Source organism: Protopterus annectens, chromosome 9.part0 (assembly GCF_019279795.1).
Source record: "Protopterus annectens isolate FY-2018-M chromosome 9.part0, PAN1.0, whole genome shotgun sequence".
In the NCBI taxonomy this organism is placed as follows: Eukaryota; Metazoa; Chordata; order Ceratodontiformes; family Protopteridae; genus Protopterus; species Protopterus annectens.
Window position 1 is genome coordinate 679,201,401 of NC_056743.1, and position 18,953 is coordinate 679,220,353.

The window sequence follows — 18,953 nt, forward strand, 5'->3', positions numbered from 1 at the left end:
CCTTATCTCTGGATTTTAATAGGGCTCTAGTGGACTTAGTAAGCCAAGGAGCTGAGTGGAGTTTAGCTCCAATAGCTCTCATGGGGGCTATTTGGTCAAGGACCTTAGTGAAAGTAGTACTAAAATAGTTCACTGCTAGGTCCAAGTTCAGGGTGTGTAGTGGTTCCCAGTTACATGTAACTGGGAACCACTACACACCCTGAACCTGGATCTAGCAGTGAACTATTTTAGTACTACTTTGTAACTGGGAACCACTACACACCCTGAACTTAGATCTAGCAGTGAACTATTTTAATACTACTTTGTAACTGGGAACCACAACACACCCTGAACTTGGACCTAGCAGTGAACTATTTTAATACTACTTTGTAACTGGGAACCACTACACACCCTGAACTTGGACCTAGCAGTAAACTATTTTAATACTACTTTGCAACTGGGAACCACTACACACCCTGAACCTGGATCTAGCAGTGAACTATTTTAATACTACTTTCACTAAGGTCCTTGACCAAAAACCCCCCATAAGAACTATTAGAGCTAAACTCCACTCAGCTCCTTGGCTTACCAAGTCCACTAGAGCCCTATTAAAATCCAGAGATAAGGCATGGAAAACCTCGAAGAACAGTCATCAGATACCATTCATAAGGGATGCCAGCATCGACTTGCTCACCATTCCAGAGAATAACAAAAGCAGATGGAAGGAGTTACTTCCAGGCACTTCTGAATGAAGAAAAAAAAAAAAAAAAAAAAAAAAAAAAAAACAACAGAGCCTGCACTGCCTCATGCATAGTCTATAATGAAGGTGGAAGAACTCATCCTAGAAGTAGTACAGCGTAACACTAAGAAAAATGAAGTCTGACAGAAACAGGCTCAGATGAAGTCACACCAGATCCAATTTGTTTTGGGAGATATGGGGGAAATTTCTGCTGACTGTACTCATTGTGATATTGAAAGAGAGATCCTAGACAAGTGGGAATAAGCATTCAAGTGATAATGTAGAAGAACCAAAGGGGCACTCAACTACAGGCAGCAGGTATGGAACTCCTGTCACACTGCAGGAACATGATGAAGAGCATGACTGACAAATGAATATCAGGATCGACCAGATGCTTGCAGTGAGACAGATAGTGGAGAAGTTGGAGATTAGGAAAGAGTTAAATTTGGGATTCCTAGATTTCAGAAAAGCATATAACAAGGTCCTAAGAAAGCTGATCTGAGCAGCTCTGCAGTTGCTTGAAGTCCTGGAAATATTGGTAGGATTAATGTAGGCTACTTACAATGACACAAACACGATCAGTGTTTGGAATCAGAGTGGCACTGGGGTTCAGCTCTCAGCCCCCTGTTATTCATACTTAAAGACTACATCAGCACAGAAGTTAGAGGAGATAGATCAACAATGCTGCTGTATGCAGATGTCGCACTACAAGTGGACTCTGAGCAGGAACTTCATCAAACGACAGGAGACTGGAATGCAAAACTGAAGGCACATGGAAGGAAACTGAGCAAAGACGAGACCAGTTGCATACCCCGTTCTGTTCAGTGCTTATTTTGTAAATATTAAAAGAATAATGGACAAGGCAAAATGCAGACATGGCATGCTATCAGAACGAATGAAAGGAACCAAACACGTTTCCTGCAACAGCCGGCACATTTAAATATTTACAAACTGGTTAAATAATGGAGACTTCAAATATTCAAACTCAGGATATGCACTACAGATCAGGAAACCATAGAAAGACACAAGCATATGACATCAGATAACATGCGTTACAGTTGCATCATTGTCTTATGTACAAGCAAACCTGCTGTTACCTGTCCATCTTTGGCTCTTTCCATTTCTACTGGATCCAAGTTGCTTTCCAATAACTGGGCATGCAGGCCCTACAATCAGAAAAACAGCATTACCTTAAGAGGTATGGGTTCAGATGTTCTGTTGCTACACCAAAGTGTCCACATAAAAGACTAGTCTTAATAAACAAGAGACTTAAAATTTGTATTCTCTTACGGTTTAACTCTTGCAAACACTACCGACAAAACAATTTATATGCTCAACAAAACAAAAATTTATAACTTGATAAAGATGAACTAATTTTCAGTAAGCTCTAAAACCTAATGGGTTTAATGTATAGCAATACAGAACCAATTTTTGCATTATCAGCTAAAACATGCATTCAAACCAGTAAGACTGCGTCAAGTTAATATTTTTATGAAATTTGCATAGGGACTGTGAGAGTTTCATAATTCCTTTGCTGTTTCAGAGGTTACAAATGTAGGCCAACAGAAGACAACTAACTTAGGTGACACAGTTATGCAATGTTTCTACTTCACAGTTCCTGGTTCTGCAAATTCAAACATGACCACCAGTTACAATCTGTCAGGAATGTGCATGTTCTACCCATCTTTGTTTTTAATTTGGGTGGTCTCATTTCCTCCCACTTCCCCAAAAAAATTTGATTGAATTGGCTGCTCTGTACCATTCATTCAGATAATGCAGCCACTGTGGCTAGCAAGGACCAACATAGATTAGTTAACTTACCCTGTTAAATAAACAAATGAAAGAAAGCAGACAGACACTGTGAATATAGATGGAAGATGGTTACCAGATGAGAAAACCAAGCATCAGTACTAGAACCAATCCTCTTTAAGACCTCTATAACTTCAAAGAACAGCAACACAGAGTATGCCTTTTTGTGGACAGCATAAGGAATCTGCAAAAGGATTGTTACAACTGTCAGGGTGGGAAGGATAGTAAACAAATTAGCTAGGAGACAGAAACCACCACAAATATAGCAGTTAAAATTTACTGCAGGGGCAGACTAAATGATCTGAAAAACAAGAACCCAGTGCATGACTGCCCAGTATAGAACAAAGCACCAAAACCCAAAAATTGAAAAGGACACCTGGAAAATCACTTAATACCTCTCCCACCCCTCAGCCAGCCTTCTAACACCAGTTCAATATCTGAGACAAGTTTATTAGCATTGCAGAAGAAAGCAGTCAAGTCCTCTGTACAGGTAATGTCTAAAAATAAACCAACTCTGTACGAATAACATATGAGTGACTAACAGGATGTCCTATGACGCTTACATAAAGACATCTATTCAGTAAAGACGCTTTCTGCGCATCATTCATGTCCTCATTCCCCCCATCCCCATATAACGGAATGCATACCCTCTCATTTTTCCCTTCTATAACATGGAATGCCACCTTTAAACCAATGATCTTCTTTGAACACTGTGGAAGTGCATCCCCACACCTTCTCTGCCTACTAAGAAAAGGACACCTGCAAAGTCCATCAATACCTCTCCCACCCCACAGCCAGCCTTCTAACTTGACCTCAATACCTGATCCAAGGTCATCAGCACTGCAGAAGGAAGCAGTTAAGTCCTCTGTACAAGTAATTTAACAGACACCATTTCAAGTTAAATCCATGTCAATAAGAAAATGAAGTAAATGAAAAAAGACCACAGAAGGGCAATTAAATTGACGCAAAGTTGGTACCAAAAGACACAAACACTACAGGAATTTTAGTATCTCACACCTAGTGTGTGTCCGTTGGGACTGTGGTATGTTCAATACCTGACAGACTATGACGTACAAAAAGAAAGCACCTTTCAAAATGTCTGATGCACAGTGATGTGGCGAACACATGGGTGTTTCTCCTAACTTGCTGCTTAATGCAAAAAAAAAAATAAATAAATAAAAAGCTTCTTCTATTTACTCCAAAGCACCGTAACCAGAAACCAGAAACACACATTTCAGATTACAAGTAATGACACGAAAATAGAAACCATAAGCCAAACTAAACTACTCTGAGTCATACTAGATGACAACCTCAAATTTGTTCACCACTTACTTCAATAAAGAAAACCCACCAAAAACTCAGCTCATACTATAGGGCCAAAACTACCCGAGAGATCAGACAAGGACTACCTTTAGCAGTAACATACCTCCCACTTTCTCCACTACAGTGGATATAAAAAGTGTTCACACTCCTGTTAAAATGTCAGGTTTTTGTGATATAAAAAAATGAGACCACAATAAATCATTTCAAAACATTTCCCACCTTTAATGTGACCTATAACCTGTACAATTCAATTAAAAAAACAAACAAATCTGTTAGGAGAAAAATATAAAAAATGTACAATAAGCTGGTTGCATAAGTGTGCACACCCTTAAACTAATACTTTGTTGAAGCACCTTTTGATTCAATTACAGCATTCAGTCTTCTTGGGTACATACCTGCCATCAATTAAAGAGACTGATTAACAGCAAATAAAGTTCAGCTGTCCTAGTAGGATTTTCCTGACATTTACTCAGTTGCCTGCTACAGCAAAAGCCATGGTTCAGAGAGAGCTTACAAAGCAAAGGGATCTCACTGTTGAAAAGTATCAGTCAGGAGAAGGGTACAAAAAAATTTCCACAGCATTGGAAATACCATAGAACACAGTGAAGACGGTCATCAAAAAGTGGAGACAATATGGGACAACAGTGACGTTGCAAAGAACTGGACAGCCCTCCAAAATTGATGAAAAGACAAGACGAAAACTCGTCAGGAGGCTGCCAAGAGACCTACAGCAACACTGAAGGAGCTGCAGGAATTTCTGACGGGTACTGGTTATGTACTACACGTGACAACAATCTCTAGTATTCTCCATGTGTCTGGACTACAGTGTAAGAGTAAAAACGGAAGCCTTTTCTTACACACAGAAAAACATCCAGGCCAGACTAAAATTTGCAAAATAGAGCAAGTCTCCCAAAAGCATGTGGGAAAATGTGTTATGGTCTGATGATACCAAGGTTGAACTTTTTGGCCACAATTCCAAAAGGTACGTTTGGTGCAAAAACACTTTGCATCACCAAAAGAACACCATCCCCACAGTGAAGCACGGTGGTGGCAGTATCATGCTTTGGGGTTGCTTTTCTTCAGCTGGAACTGGGGCCTTTAGTCAAGATGGAGGGAATTAAGAACAGTTCCAAATACCAGTCACTTTTGGCCCAAAATCTCCAGGCGTCTGCTAGAAAGCTGAAGATGAAGAGGAATTTCACTTTTCAACACAACACTGACCCCCAAGCATATATCCAAATCAACAAAAGAATGAGTTCACCAGAAGAAAATGAAAGTTTTGGAATGGCCCAGCTAGAGCCCACACCTAAATCCAATAGAAAATTTGTGGGTGATGTGAAGAGGGCTGTGCACAAGAGATGCCCTATCAATCTGACAGATTTGGAGCACTTTTACAAGGAAGAATGGGCAAATATTGCCAAGTCAAGATGTGCCATGCTGACAGACTCCTACCCAAGAAGACTGAATGCTGTAACTAAATCAAAAGGTGCTTCAAAGTATTAGTTTAAGGGTGTGCACACTTATGCAACCAGCATATTGTACATTTTTTATATTTTTCCCCCTAACAGATTTGTTTTTCAATTGAATTGTAGAGATTATAGGTCACATTAAAGGTAGGAAAAGTTTTGAAATTATTTACTGTGGTCTCATTTTTTTATATCATGAAAATCTGGAATTTTAACAGGGATGTGTACACTTTTCATACCCATTGTATATGCTTCCCCTATTCTTACAAATATCAGTACTATATATAAACTAGCCTCCTGCTGCTACAAACTGCCTCCATTTGCAACCAACCTCACAAAACACTGCCTTGAACCCCAAACCAGTTGGCATACTCACAAATAATCACTGCCCACAACCTACTGTACTCTCTAAACAAATACCCATCATTACAAAATGCACTACTGTACTATTCACCCACTAGAGACCGTTGCACTATGTATCAGTAAGACATTCAACACTGCAGGAGACTCTCTATTGCCATTTGTCAAAACTCTGGAAAGCAATCCCCATAGTTAAAGCACAAAGGAAACGTAACTAGTTTCAAAACTTTGCTTAAACAGCATATATGCCAAAATGGCTCTGTTCTAACTACTCACCTGGCTAGTTTTACTCAGATTACTTTTCCCCAACTCTTGCAGCCACTTTGCTCTTCAATCTTTTGTACTCATCACTCCTCCACATACTGTTCTAATTTCCTAAAGTCTCAGTCTTCCTCCTGCTTTCACCTCTCACCACTAGCTGCAATTTCCTCCTCTGTTCATTTATCTTTCTGCTCATTTCCATCATGTCCCCATTCCTATCTCTCATCAGTTTGTAAGCTACATTACTACCTGAATGTCTGTAAATTATTACTAACCTCAAAAACATCCCAGTTTGATCTTTTCCCTGCATGCTGCAGCCATCATGCTATAAATGCATTTACTATTATTGTATTTTATTTTTCTTTCAGTAATTAATCAGTATGTTAATTTCTCTCTTTTTTGTGTTAAATTACTATGTTCATGTAAGAAATATACAAAAATCAACTAAATACCCTCATGTACAGATGTTTTACCCTGCAATTACAAATGTGCATAATGTGTAACTTAACTGACTAGCCGTTCTCTCCAGGCCTCCACAGAAAACGGGTTTTAACCAGTCAGACTTTTCCCAGTCAACAAAGACAAAAATAAATTGCATACCTGCTACAGAGAAAAAAAAAATGCGGATGATCAGTCTTGCGCCCATCTCTACAAGGAACACGACAGAAAACAAAAGGCACTAAGAAGGGTCATATCACTATGCCTTTACTCTGTTCCCAGTCACAGAATACAAATACAACAGAAAATTGAGCACTTTGTACATTCAGATTCACTCTTACATCTATAAACTAAGCCAGTCCAAGAAAGAATTTCATTCAAACAAGTGAAGAAACATACCTCTAATGAAATTCCATTGACAACATCTAATGGATCTATGACATTTCCAAGTGACTTGCTCATCTTCCGTCCATGGGCATCGCGTACCACAGCATGGAGATAAACCTGATGAAACAATGAGAGGCAAGTTACTCCACAAAAACATTATGAACTTTTTACCATTCACACTCCTTAATTTGTTGTTAGCCAGCAGCTAAACCCAGCTACTACAACAACAGTGTTCACACAGCCTGTTCTCTCATACCATGGCATCCTTCCCTGCATAAAAGCATGGTCTGAAATAACGACTTACTACTACTAACTCTTCCACATCTCAGTGCTCTGTTGTTAGGTATCAATCTCTACTCTAATGCAACATGTGCATCTTCTTATCCAAATGCGGTCTAGCTGGTAAAACTGACAACACAGCTATACTAATGCAACATGTGTATCTTCTTATCCAAACAAGGCCTAACTGGTAAAACTAACAACACATCTACACTGCTCAAGCTTACTGCTGCCTGGTAGTTCTTAGTGCGGGATCACATATTGGGATATAACCATATTAAATACAACTTTAAATGTTTTAACCCCCCCATCTGTAAATTTACTAACAAGGAGATCAAATCAACCTGAAAGAAGAAATAAATGAATTCAGATGCTCATTGGGGGAAATGTCTATAACAAATACAGGTGGCTCTACCTACAATATATACAACCAGTAGAAAAATGACATGTTATACAAAGAGAGCACATAAAAAATAAACTAAAAGGAATCATTCAATTAAATAAAAGTACATAGACATCAGAGTCCCATGGAGTTCAAGTTAAAATATACTCCATGCTTTGTACGTCAATGAGCAGGTACACACTAGCATTACCATCAAAATGGAATGCAGTCACATTCCTTCTCAGTCCCCCCACCCCATCCCACCCTCACCCATGCATCTTAAAGTCAGACAAGATTAAAAAGGCTACATCTGATAGAGGAAAAATAAACAGCAAGTCTATCGGTAGCTTCTGAGAACTCCATCTCAAGGCAGCACTTGAAAGGAAGAAATGGAGTAAGATCAGCATACGTAAAAGGTCACGCTCTTGAAGATGTGGAATTAGGTGGCACTATACCCATAAATTGGTCTGTAATCTGATACTATTAATCCCTTGACTAAGAACGTAGCAAGACCCTTTTACCTATAGCTCTTCTTACAGTGTTCTTTCCTATCCTTTCCTGTCTCACCTCACTTACTCCTACCCTTGTCCACTATTACCTTTTCTGGTTTAGATTCTTAATTCTCCTTAGCTACACTTACCTCTCTGCTGTAGTCTTTACAGCTACAGATTGTTTTTCTCACTGTGCTTGTCCATCCTTTGGCTCTACCCGATCCGTTCGCCCTTCGGGCTCACTCCGCTCCCCTACCCCCAAATCCCACCCACCCCCAGTGGTCCTACATTTATTCCCCCTCCTGCTAATCCCTCCCACTTCACCAACCAATCCTCTTACTCCTCTCCCCCACCCTTTCCTCCACTCCACCTGACTATCTTTGCCACACACCCTATTATTCCCCCTCCTGCTAATCCCTCCCACCACCAACCAATCCTCTTACTCCTCTCCCCCATCCTTTCCTAAACTTCACCTATCTTTGCCACACCCCCTACCTAAAAAATATCACCTTATAGTCTTCTACTTCTCTTTCATCCCCAACTAACAATGCCCTTCCCCCTTGCTTCAATCCTCACCTCCTTTACATTACTTTTCCTTCTACTACCTCTTTACCATGCAACCTCTTATACTCATCTTTACTTACTCTTCCCCTACTCCACCTCACAACTTCCTTACATCCCACTATCACAATATTGCAGCCTACCTAGTTCCCTCCCAGCCTATCCTCCTCCTAAAAATAAAATTGTTCCCAAACTCAACTAATGACTTTAAACTCAAAATAAAACTCTACCAAACTCCTTTACCCAAATCAAAACACAACAAACTTTTCCCCCTCACCTCTTTCCTTCACTTAGCCGGCGATATCCACCCCAATCCTGGTCCCAACTCCTCTCAAACATATCTCCACAGCTCCAACAACAAATCCCCTAATAAAAACCTCAAATTCCCCCACCATCAACGTCCAAAGCCTACTAAATAAAATAACACTCTTTCATGCCCTGGCTCAATCACAACCAACCAGATATATTAGCCATCTCTGAAACCTGGCTAAAACCTCATATAAATGATTCTTAATTCCTTCCACCCGAATTTCACTCTCGCCGATCTGACCGCCCAAGTAAAAGAGGTGGTGGTGTAGCTTTAGTCTACTCCAACTACTTATCCATCACTCCATATCCCAACCATATCCCTTCTTTCTCTAATGCTGAACTTGTTATTGGCCTATTAAAACTAAACATCCATAAAAGCATCTGCATCATCTCCCTCTACATTCCTCCTGGCAGTAACACTAACATCCTAGAAGACATTCTCTCCTGGACCTCCTCCAACATTAAACTAGAAACCTACATCCTAGGAGACGTAAATATTGACTGGGGAAAAATCAATAACCCCAATCCCACATCAACAATTAGCCTATTCACCTTTACTCAACTTACCACCTTCATTAGTAGACCTAATAAAACCTACCCCCCTAGCTCCATACTTGACTGGATCCTAGTAACTCATCCTAACAACCATAACTTCAGGAGTCATTCCTGACTCTCTAGAAGACCACCTCCCTGCCTTCACCATTTGAGCTACTCCCTTCGTCCTCACACTTCCATCAATACATTTCTACTCGCAACCTTACTAACTTTAACTCCACTACTTTCACGGATTCTCTCAAGCTAACCAACTGGAACCCCCTAAAAATTCTTCCTCTAGACAACGCCATTGACTACTATAATTCAACATTCCTAACAATCCTCAACTCTCTGGCCCCAATAAGAAATAAAAGAATTAAAACTAAAACCTCTCGTTGGTTCACCAAAGACACTAAACACCATGCTACAAAGAGATAAAACCAGGAAAATCTACCTCCGCAATAACCAACCTGATACATTACTAAAATATAAACAGTTGAGAAACCTAGCCAAAAAACAAGTCATTAAAGACAAAAGTCATACTACTTAAAACTACAAGAAAATCATGCTAAAAATCCTAAGCAATTCTGGAACTCTATTAATTCCCTCTTAAGGCCTGGAACAAAAAACAACCCCTGTCCTGACACTAGCAAATCTGACTCAGAAATTGCCACACTATTCAATACCTTCTTCACCTCCTCCATAGCTGAGCTTACTAAGACCTTTACCTACAATAACCCTCCTCCCCTCCCTGACCAATCCTCCCCTCTCTTCCCCTCATCACCCTAATTTTGAACTTAAACCTGTCTCCACCAACCTAATAAAGAAACTCCTCTACAAACTAAAGCCTTGCTCTAATGCCCCTGATAGCATTCCATCCTCTTTCTTAAAAATAGCCTCAGATGCTATTTCTCTGCCCATCAGTATCCTGATCAATAGATCTATACTCTAATCTTACGTTCCCAAACTTTGGCAAAACTGCATACATCTTCCCACTCCACAAGGGTGGCAAAAATAACAATGTCTCCGACTTCCGCCCTATAGCCATCCTCTCCCCTATCTCCAAAATTCTTGAAAAATGCATCCATCTACAGCTCTTACCATTCCTTACCAAATACCAACTACTTTCCCCCACCCAACATGGCTTCCAATTATTTATTTTTTATTTTGTTTGTTTTACTTTGTTCTCGTTCAGACTTTCGTCAGCTGCTAATCATGTGACAATCATGCACTCTATATATAAGCTTCTATTTCTGCAGACTTGATTTGATTGTAAGAAAGAAGGGTTCTGCCCAAAAGCTTTGCTTTGTTATTAAAGGTGGTTTTTCCAACACGGCTTCCACCCAGGACATAGCACTAATTCTACCCTTCTCTCCTTCTTACATACTGTCAATTTAGCCTGTGACTCTGGTCATTAATTTCTTCCATCCTGCTGGACCTATCTAAAGCTTTTGATACAATCTCCCATACCCACCTTCTACATCATCTCTCCAACCTTAACCTTTCCCAAGACACCCTTTCTTGGTTCTCCAGCTATCTTTCAAACAGATCCCAAGCAGTGAAATGGGGCTAAGCCACTTCCTCTTTCCTCCCTACTCCCACTGGAGTACCCCAAGGTTCCATACTAGGCCCTTTGCTATTCAACATCTTTATTAATGACTTCCATAAAGCCATTCCCAACTCCAAAATTGTCCAATACGCCGACGATTCCACTTTGATTTGCAGCACCACTAACCTAGCTGAGCTCCAATCTCGGACTCAAAATGCCTTCTCTACTACTGAAAACTGGATGCTCCTAAACCGCCTGTCTCTTAACGTCAAAAAAAACAAGATCCTTCTATTCTCCCCTTCCAAAACTTCCCCTCTAGATGAAAACTCCCTTCATATCACCAGCCTTAACAACTCACAAATAGAGATCGTACACTCTGCCAAACTTCTCTGTGTCGCTATAGACAATCAGCTAAAAATTAGCTCCCATATTCAGCAGAATATCAAAAAAACACACATAAAACTTGGCCTACTTTACAGAAACAACCACTTCCTCTCTCCTTCCTCTAGACTAACTCTTGACTCTACCCATCTTCTTCCCTCTCTCGTGTATGGCTCTCCCCTGTTCTCTAACTTCTCTTCCACACTTACCTCCAAACTAGAGATATGCTACAACAAAATTGCTAGATTTGCCACCAGTGCCAAATCCTCCTCTCACCATTGCAATTCCCTTCACTTCCTAAACTGGCGTGAACTCCCCAACGTTCTTGACTTTCATCAATTGACCACAGTCCACAAATTATTATTCCAACCCTCAAACTGCCCCGCACTATCCAACATACTGCAACCATATTCCCCTCTTAGATCTTCTCACCAAAACCTGCTTACCATTCATAAACCTAAGCGCCCAGCAGGCCAGCTTCTCATATCCTTTACCCTAGCAAAAAAATGGAACGCTCTGTCCTCCTTTCTATGGTCCTGCAATAACCTCAATAACTTCAAATCTCATCTTCACTCTTACTTCTTCCTAAACAGGAAATGTAACTGCACTCTTCCATCCTTGCCTCTCAAACCCTCCTCTCCCTTCACTCCTGGCTAACCTCTCGCCTTCCTTACCCCACTCTCAATCACTTATTTGTTTCTCATGACTAATTATCACTTCCAATTATTTCTATGTATACTCATTTTTCTCCTAAACTTAATTGTAAATGTATCGATTGTTTACTGCTTTGGAGATTGAACCATATTGTTTGTATTTTTTTTTTACTATGCATTTTTTACTATGACTGAAAAACATGTATCTAATAAACTTACTGTGGAGCTTTTCTCCCCGGGTCTCTACTGAAAATGGGCTCCCCAGCCCAGTGGACATCCCCGGTAATCAAACTGAATAAATAAATAAATAAATTACAGTAGCTATGCATACAGTGGACATACATTGGACTGGTGAACTTTATGAAAGAAATTCTTTTAATAACCACAAGGAAATGGGAACACCCTTGACATATTCAATATATAGATGTTAATATTCTTTTTGTGTTTTACTTTATTAGTAATTTTTTTTTTCCTCTTACAGTTCTAACCTCCTGTTGTGATATCATTAAAGGCTGAACCCACAACACCTCAATACTTACACAGGATGCAAAAACAGGAAAGGCTCTCAACTAGGTGTTGCAGGTAGAATGACTTGCCTTTGAAAATTAACGCCCGTGTTGAAACCATATGTAACTGATGTCATAACACTGAATTTTCATTTCACTGAAACTCAAATGGTTGACATTTCACTGAAAACTCATTTCACAGAAAAGTGCAGAAGTGTACAGAAAGCAATATGATGGTGTAATTTCTTATCATAGGAATTATAAGGGAATTGCAGAGTATGTGACAACTGCAATGGTGAACATCATGTTACACCCCCAGATCTGACAGGAGAACTTCGTACAGTAAACTTACTATAAGAGTAGATGTTCAGATGATCACTGCTGCAGCAGACTAAGCTATATGGGTTACATCTTGCCAAGGATATAACAAGCCAGCCAGCCAGCTTCCAAAGCTTCAAAGCAGCTTTCACGTACCCAAACTGTTAGGCACCTTGAGCTGAACTGAATAAAAGACACGTCTGGACACAATGCCCTTCAGAGCTTTCCTGCCAAGCGAGAGAGAGAGAGAGAGAGAGAGAGACTGAATCTTGAAAAGACAAAGCTAGGGATAACAAAAAAATAAATGTCCAAACCCTGAAATAAAAAGCACACCAAAAAACAAGGGGGATGGAGGAAGGCATCAGCTACTGCAGTGGTGATTATCTGAACATCTACAGTTACTGCTAAGTTTACTTACCACAACTGTACTATGTTCTTCATATTGATTTGATCGCTGCTGCAGTAGCCTTAGCTACAGGGGTAGATTAACTACATTTGGGAGGTGGGAAGTGAAAGGAGCCCCTGGAGAATGGTCCTAGCAAAGAGTGATCTGGAGCTTATAATGCTTTGCAAAAGTATGTACAGATGAGCAAGTAGCAGCATATAGAATAATTCTAGAATCCGACAATTTCCTAAAAGCCACAGATGAAGCCAAGGCCCTCGTAGAATGGGCCTTGACCCAGAGTTTTGACACAGATTGTCCCTTCTTACCTTCACAAGAAATGAACAACTGATCCAAAGATCTGTATTTTGTAGACTGGATGGAGAGAGAGAGAATCCCTTGGAAATTTTGAAAAAAAGACGGCTGAAAATACCTTAGAGATTACCCTGGATCAGCTTGTCCCACCCATCACACTTTTTAAAATCACCTCTGCAACACAGGAACCAAACACTAAATCTCAATCTAAGTGTAAATTTAAGATAATTTTTTTACATCTGGGGCGTTGTGAGAAAGCAGCCATGCAAACCTCCTCAAAACAGTACCAGCATTCATAGCCCTGGAAGTAGTATCAATTGAGCCATGCACACACTGTAAACAATGAGTAGGGACCTGTGCAACAGACAAAACTAAGTTATTTAAATCAGATGTTTCATCACAAAAAGAAACTGTAGATAAAACATTCCTCATACATTCACAATTAGTCAGAACAATGAGCCTGACAAAGTTCTGAAAATCAAAGTTTTAGAGGTATACACTTTTCTTCACACACATCAATTTTCACATTATCACAAAGGCTAGGACTGGGATAGACTATTAGGTGTTTAGCAGCAGGATCAACTAGATCTAAAGCTACTGGGCCAGGTTTGGGAATAGTGTATAAAAAGTTTAAAGATCTTTAAATTTCATTTTTAACAATTTTAAATTTAATTTAAGAACTTTACACATTCTAATCTGCTTTTTAAGGACAGCTGGTTGATTATCAGGAAGATTGTAGGCAGTAATATACACATTCTCTAAAGCAGACAGGAGGATTGGATGCAGGATCTGGAAAATCCTTCTGTAACAACTCATACTATTTTCTGAGGGACTGAGGAAACCTTAGTGTTCTCCCATTGAAAAGACTGGCATATTCTAGCAATAGTCTCAGAGAAAAACACCCCAAGGGAGAATGAGAAACAGAGCTCTCATCAGACTCCGAATCGGAAATCTGAGGAAATCACCCTGTATCTATACTGGCATCTTCCTGTTCAGATTCAGAATCTTACATCTCTTCATAAAAAGAGGGATCTCGATTTATTTTACTAGAAACTACCTTACAAGGATCAACAGCCTGAATTAAACCCTGAGCCAGACCCAGTAACTACTCCTATCCAAAGAAATTTGAGACAGTAGATACATGGTTGATTTACCATTTCTTTTTGACAGGAAAATTGGGTCTAACCATGTTACTAATGGTAGCATCTTCCCCGGGGATGGGTACTGCAACACAAAGAATCCTTTCCTGTTCCCTCTCAGGGATCGACAAGAGTGGCTCTCTCTTGCCCACTGAATGGACCCCAACAGCCACAGAGGAAGTGGTAAGCCCTGGTCCAGTGGTTGTAGGTTCTATACCAGAGGGATCTGGGGTAAAAGATGAGTTGTCTGAGGTACAACAAATGCCCAAAGTAGAGTCATCCAGCTGCATCTAAGGCAAATTGCTAACTTGCTATGGTGGCAAAGGCTGCTTGCTTAATTTTTAATTTTTATGGTATGAAGGACAGACTATCGGACTGGTAGGCTGTTTCACTGTCAAGCTGAAAATGAAGCTGCTTTCCCAGGGAAGACAAGCAGCATATGTCTGTAACACTACCAGTCTACAAAAGTTACTTTTGACAGAAAAACGGACTCAAACACTATGCCAGCCCCACAAAGGTAAAATAAATACCTTCTCCCAAAAACATGTTTTTTTTAAACTAACAGGAAAAATGAGCACTTCATTTAAATGTACATTAAATGTGTGGCAGTCCATTGAAACACAACACTCCTAGCTTTAAAATAACTTTTTTGAAGAGATAAATCAGCAACACAAAATAAAAAAAGAAGCCCCCCCCCAAAAAAAAGGAAACCTCCCCAGCACAAGTCAACCATCGATCCTCGAAAGTTTCAGAGGAGTACACTCTTCAGCAGTAGTAAAGCTCCGAAAGGCTTTGCAGCCAAATATGTTGTAGTCAGCTCAGACTGAGCTACCTGACAAGTCTGGGTACATGGAAGGTGCCCTGAAGCTTTGGAAGCCAGCTGGCTGTTACATCCTTGGCAGGGTATAACCCACTTAGCTAAGGCTACTGCAGCAGTGATCAACATCACAAACATGTCTATGTTCGCTCTCAAATGCAGATTAGTTGTGTGTGTTTTTTTCTTTGTGTAATCATGGAGGTAGTATATATAAGTAAGGGGGTGTGGGGAGTGCAGGGATGCTTGCCACCCCCTTGCAAAAAAGTTTTTAGGATATATTTCTTGTGCAAAAAGTTTTCTAAGAAATTAGTTTTCTTCATATCTATCACTGCTACAATAGTGATCAATGTTAGGTTTTTATTATTTTTTAATTACTTTCCTGGAGCGTTTCTCCTGGGGTCTCCACTGAAAAAGGGCTCTCTGGGCCCAGTCAGACTAACCAGTTTAACAAATGTAAAATAAAATAAATAAAAATAGGTTCAACCATTTGAGTTTCAGTGAAGTGAATATTCATTGTTATGACACACATCCCATTTTTAAAGTAAACAATCTTCCGATTACCCACTGCCTGAAGCCTTTAATGTTAATACTGTGTTGATGTGGCCATATGCAAAAACAGAGAAGTGAAAAAATATAATACACATACAATTTATCTTTAAAAAAAATAAACTACTTGTAGAGTAACTTCTCCACTGACAGTACAACTGAAAAGCAACTCTGCAAAAGAAAGACTCAAGAAAACACAATTAATATACATGATTTTTTTAAGCCTGTACCAACACAGACAGAGGAACTTTAAAAAGGATGTGTACAGACAGAAAGAGGCAATCAAAATTGCTGCTACATGCTCACCTCTTTGAAGGGTAGCTTTCCTGTTAGCTTCAACCCCATCATCACCATACGGGCTACCCAGAAGAAGAGGATGTCATGCCCAGTTTCCAGCAGTGTCCCAGGGTAGAACACTTGCAGATCTTCATTCTACACCAACAATTGAAATTTACTTTATTATTGTTATATTTGCTCAGTATGATGAAGTGATTTGACATTGAAATTGCTGAATCAAACTGCATACACTTGTAAAGAATATTTAACCAGGAAAAGAATGTCCCAAAGCCCTATTCCAACAAACTGGTCTAATACTTCCACATTTTCTAAATAGACATCTCCAAGAAAATACATAAAACAAGTCCAAAGATGATTTATTTCTAAACAGTACCTACTTATTAAACTACTACTTCTAGAAGTTTCTAGCATAATTAAGTTAAATCAGAAGTTCATACCTGTATTAATTTTGCATTCAAGGTACATTAAAGATATAGTCTTACCACATCAGTTACTCTAAAAAAGGACCCCCCTCCCACCAAATTAGGTTCCAGGTCTGAGAAAGGGCATTTCATTTCCATCCATTGGAATTCTGCATTTTCCCCAGTAAACCTCCATATAGAGACTCCTGCATCGCCAAGCCAATGTACACTATAATGTAATGCACCAGCTATGCAAGCGCACACATCCACAGTGCCCAGCTGGTCACCAACCCTCTTGCCACTAGACAGCACCTTCCTGCAAATCAAGAAATAATGCAGATTTGGTACTACATTAACAGGTGACACAGTCTACACCTGCTAAACAAGGAAACTCAACAGAAGCAAATGGGGGAGGACCACTTCTCATCAACACTACACAGATTTTAGTGTCCAGAACTGCTCCCAGAAAGGTCTTGATTTGCGAAGGAGAAAGGCATGAACATACAAGGTTCATGGTTACCCAGGATTAGAAAACAAAAGAAACTGCAGCTGTGGGAGAGTTTCCTCCAACTCCTCCAGACCTGCTCTTTGAAGGAGTTGGAGAGTTTCCTCCAACTCCTCCAAAGAGCATGTTTGAGTCAGGAAGCTGCCCTGGGAAGGGAAGAAATTAATGTCCTTCATGCTTGGGTGCACAAAGATCAGTGCCAAGCACCTGGACCTGGTAAACAGCACAGAATTCAGATCAAACAGCAAGAAAAGTAAACAAAATGTAAAGGTCTCCATACTGAAATCTCTGGCACTAAGGCTTTTGAATAGAGACATGGAGATTTTTACCACTTTTGGGAGGAACATTTCCACAATGCTTTAGGAGTTCTTTCATCCATAATTCTTATCTCAAAATTCTGAAAAGTTGAATGATCTGCTGTTTTTTCACTTAAATGCCTTTGCTTGCTTTTAAATTCTATCTCAAAAAGAATGAATGCAACTGCTCCAATGTGTACCAGGCTGCTGGATTACAAAGAGCTGCTGCAGAGAAAAAAGTGGCAAAATGCCAGCTTAAACACACAATTTGGGCTGGTACAACCTCATACATGCTATCAAATATTTTCTAAGGAAGCACATATTTCTCTTTTCATTCTCCAATCATGTTAAATTTCCAATGAAAACTACTAGCAGTGTTGAGGTGGATACTCAAAGCTTTCAAAAGTTTATACGAGTACAGCTTACTTTATCAGCCCGGAGGATGCATGGCTAGGCCCTTGTGGTTATTAGCCTAAAAAATGCCTATGAACCTATTAGCTTAAAGAAATTGTTTTCCTCAGCAGATACCAATGAAGGAAAAATCAGAGAATGGTGTTTCTCTACCGTTACCCTGGATTCAACCCTAGAAACCACTCGAGTCACTGTTTGTAATTCACAAAGTGATGCAGCATACTTTTCTTGTTCTGATGACACTTAATACTTCTGACAATGTATCTACTGATGGAGATGAATACAAAGTAGGTTCAAGATGGAGGTAGCTGGTTGCAGAGGAAATTATCAGTTATTTTGATTATTTTTCCTCCTACACGAGCACTTTAATGTCGTTTTTAATGTTCAGAACTTTTCTAACAATCACTTTTACTATCTAATGAAATGATTTGCAATGAGACTATTAAACTAAGATTCTCAACAATGCATTCTAATCTTGTCATTCTTACGCCTATGTCTGTAACGGATTTACCCCTTTTCTTCCAAGCAGAAATATCACTTAAGAATGCCAGTTTTTGGCATTTTGATTCTATGGCTACAGAATATTTTGCTTTTGTACTGCAATTCAGTTTCTTGACTGTGTGCGGCCTTTGCTTCAACAGACCGGGAATGCTGGTACCCCACTGCTAAGGCTATTTTTAACTTGTCTGTACACAGATTTCTTGGTTTTGACTACTTTTACCTGCAACATTCTTACTACAGACTTGTCACATTCAGCTTTAAATCTGCATACGGTCTCTCTTGTTTTGATGACTTATTAAAGCTTTTTCTGCTTTTCATAAACTAAAATCTTTCCTGGATTTCTGCCAGCAATTCCTTGAATTATTTTTTCTCGATCCATGGTTTGATCTTCTAGGTCTACCATTTACCTATCATTTATTAGCTGTATGGCTTTCTGAAGTTTTTTATATGGCTGATTATATTTCTGAATTGCAACTTCATGCAATAAGACTTGGAATTAAACCACTACTGTGTAAAGCTGGTCTACAAACAATCATTTTTGGACTTGCTTTAAGATCTCTTGTGGGTGTGATCAGTGGCTTTGTTTACTCAACATCAACAAACTGTACTTGGCACCTG

At 39.6% G+C, this 18,953-nt stretch overlaps 1 protein-coding gene across 2 annotated transcripts in view; it reads right to left on the reverse strand.

The window, feature by feature from the left end:
* The window catches only part of VARS1 (valyl-tRNA synthetase 1), a 623,655-nt gene that overhangs the window by 116,069 nt on the left and 488,633 nt on the right, over positions 1-18,953 (reverse strand). For both annotated transcript variants that reach the window (XM_044083285.1, XM_044083286.1), the window contains 3 exons: positions 16,231-16,356; positions 6,775-6,879; positions 1,816-1,884 (listed from right to left, as the gene is read on the reverse strand). In XM_044083285.1, coding sequence (XP_043939220.1) covers positions 1,816-1,884; positions 6,775-6,879; positions 16,231-16,356 — 300 coding nt within the window. The remainder of the gene's footprint in view (positions 1-1,815; positions 1,885-6,774; positions 6,880-16,230; positions 16,357-18,953) is intronic.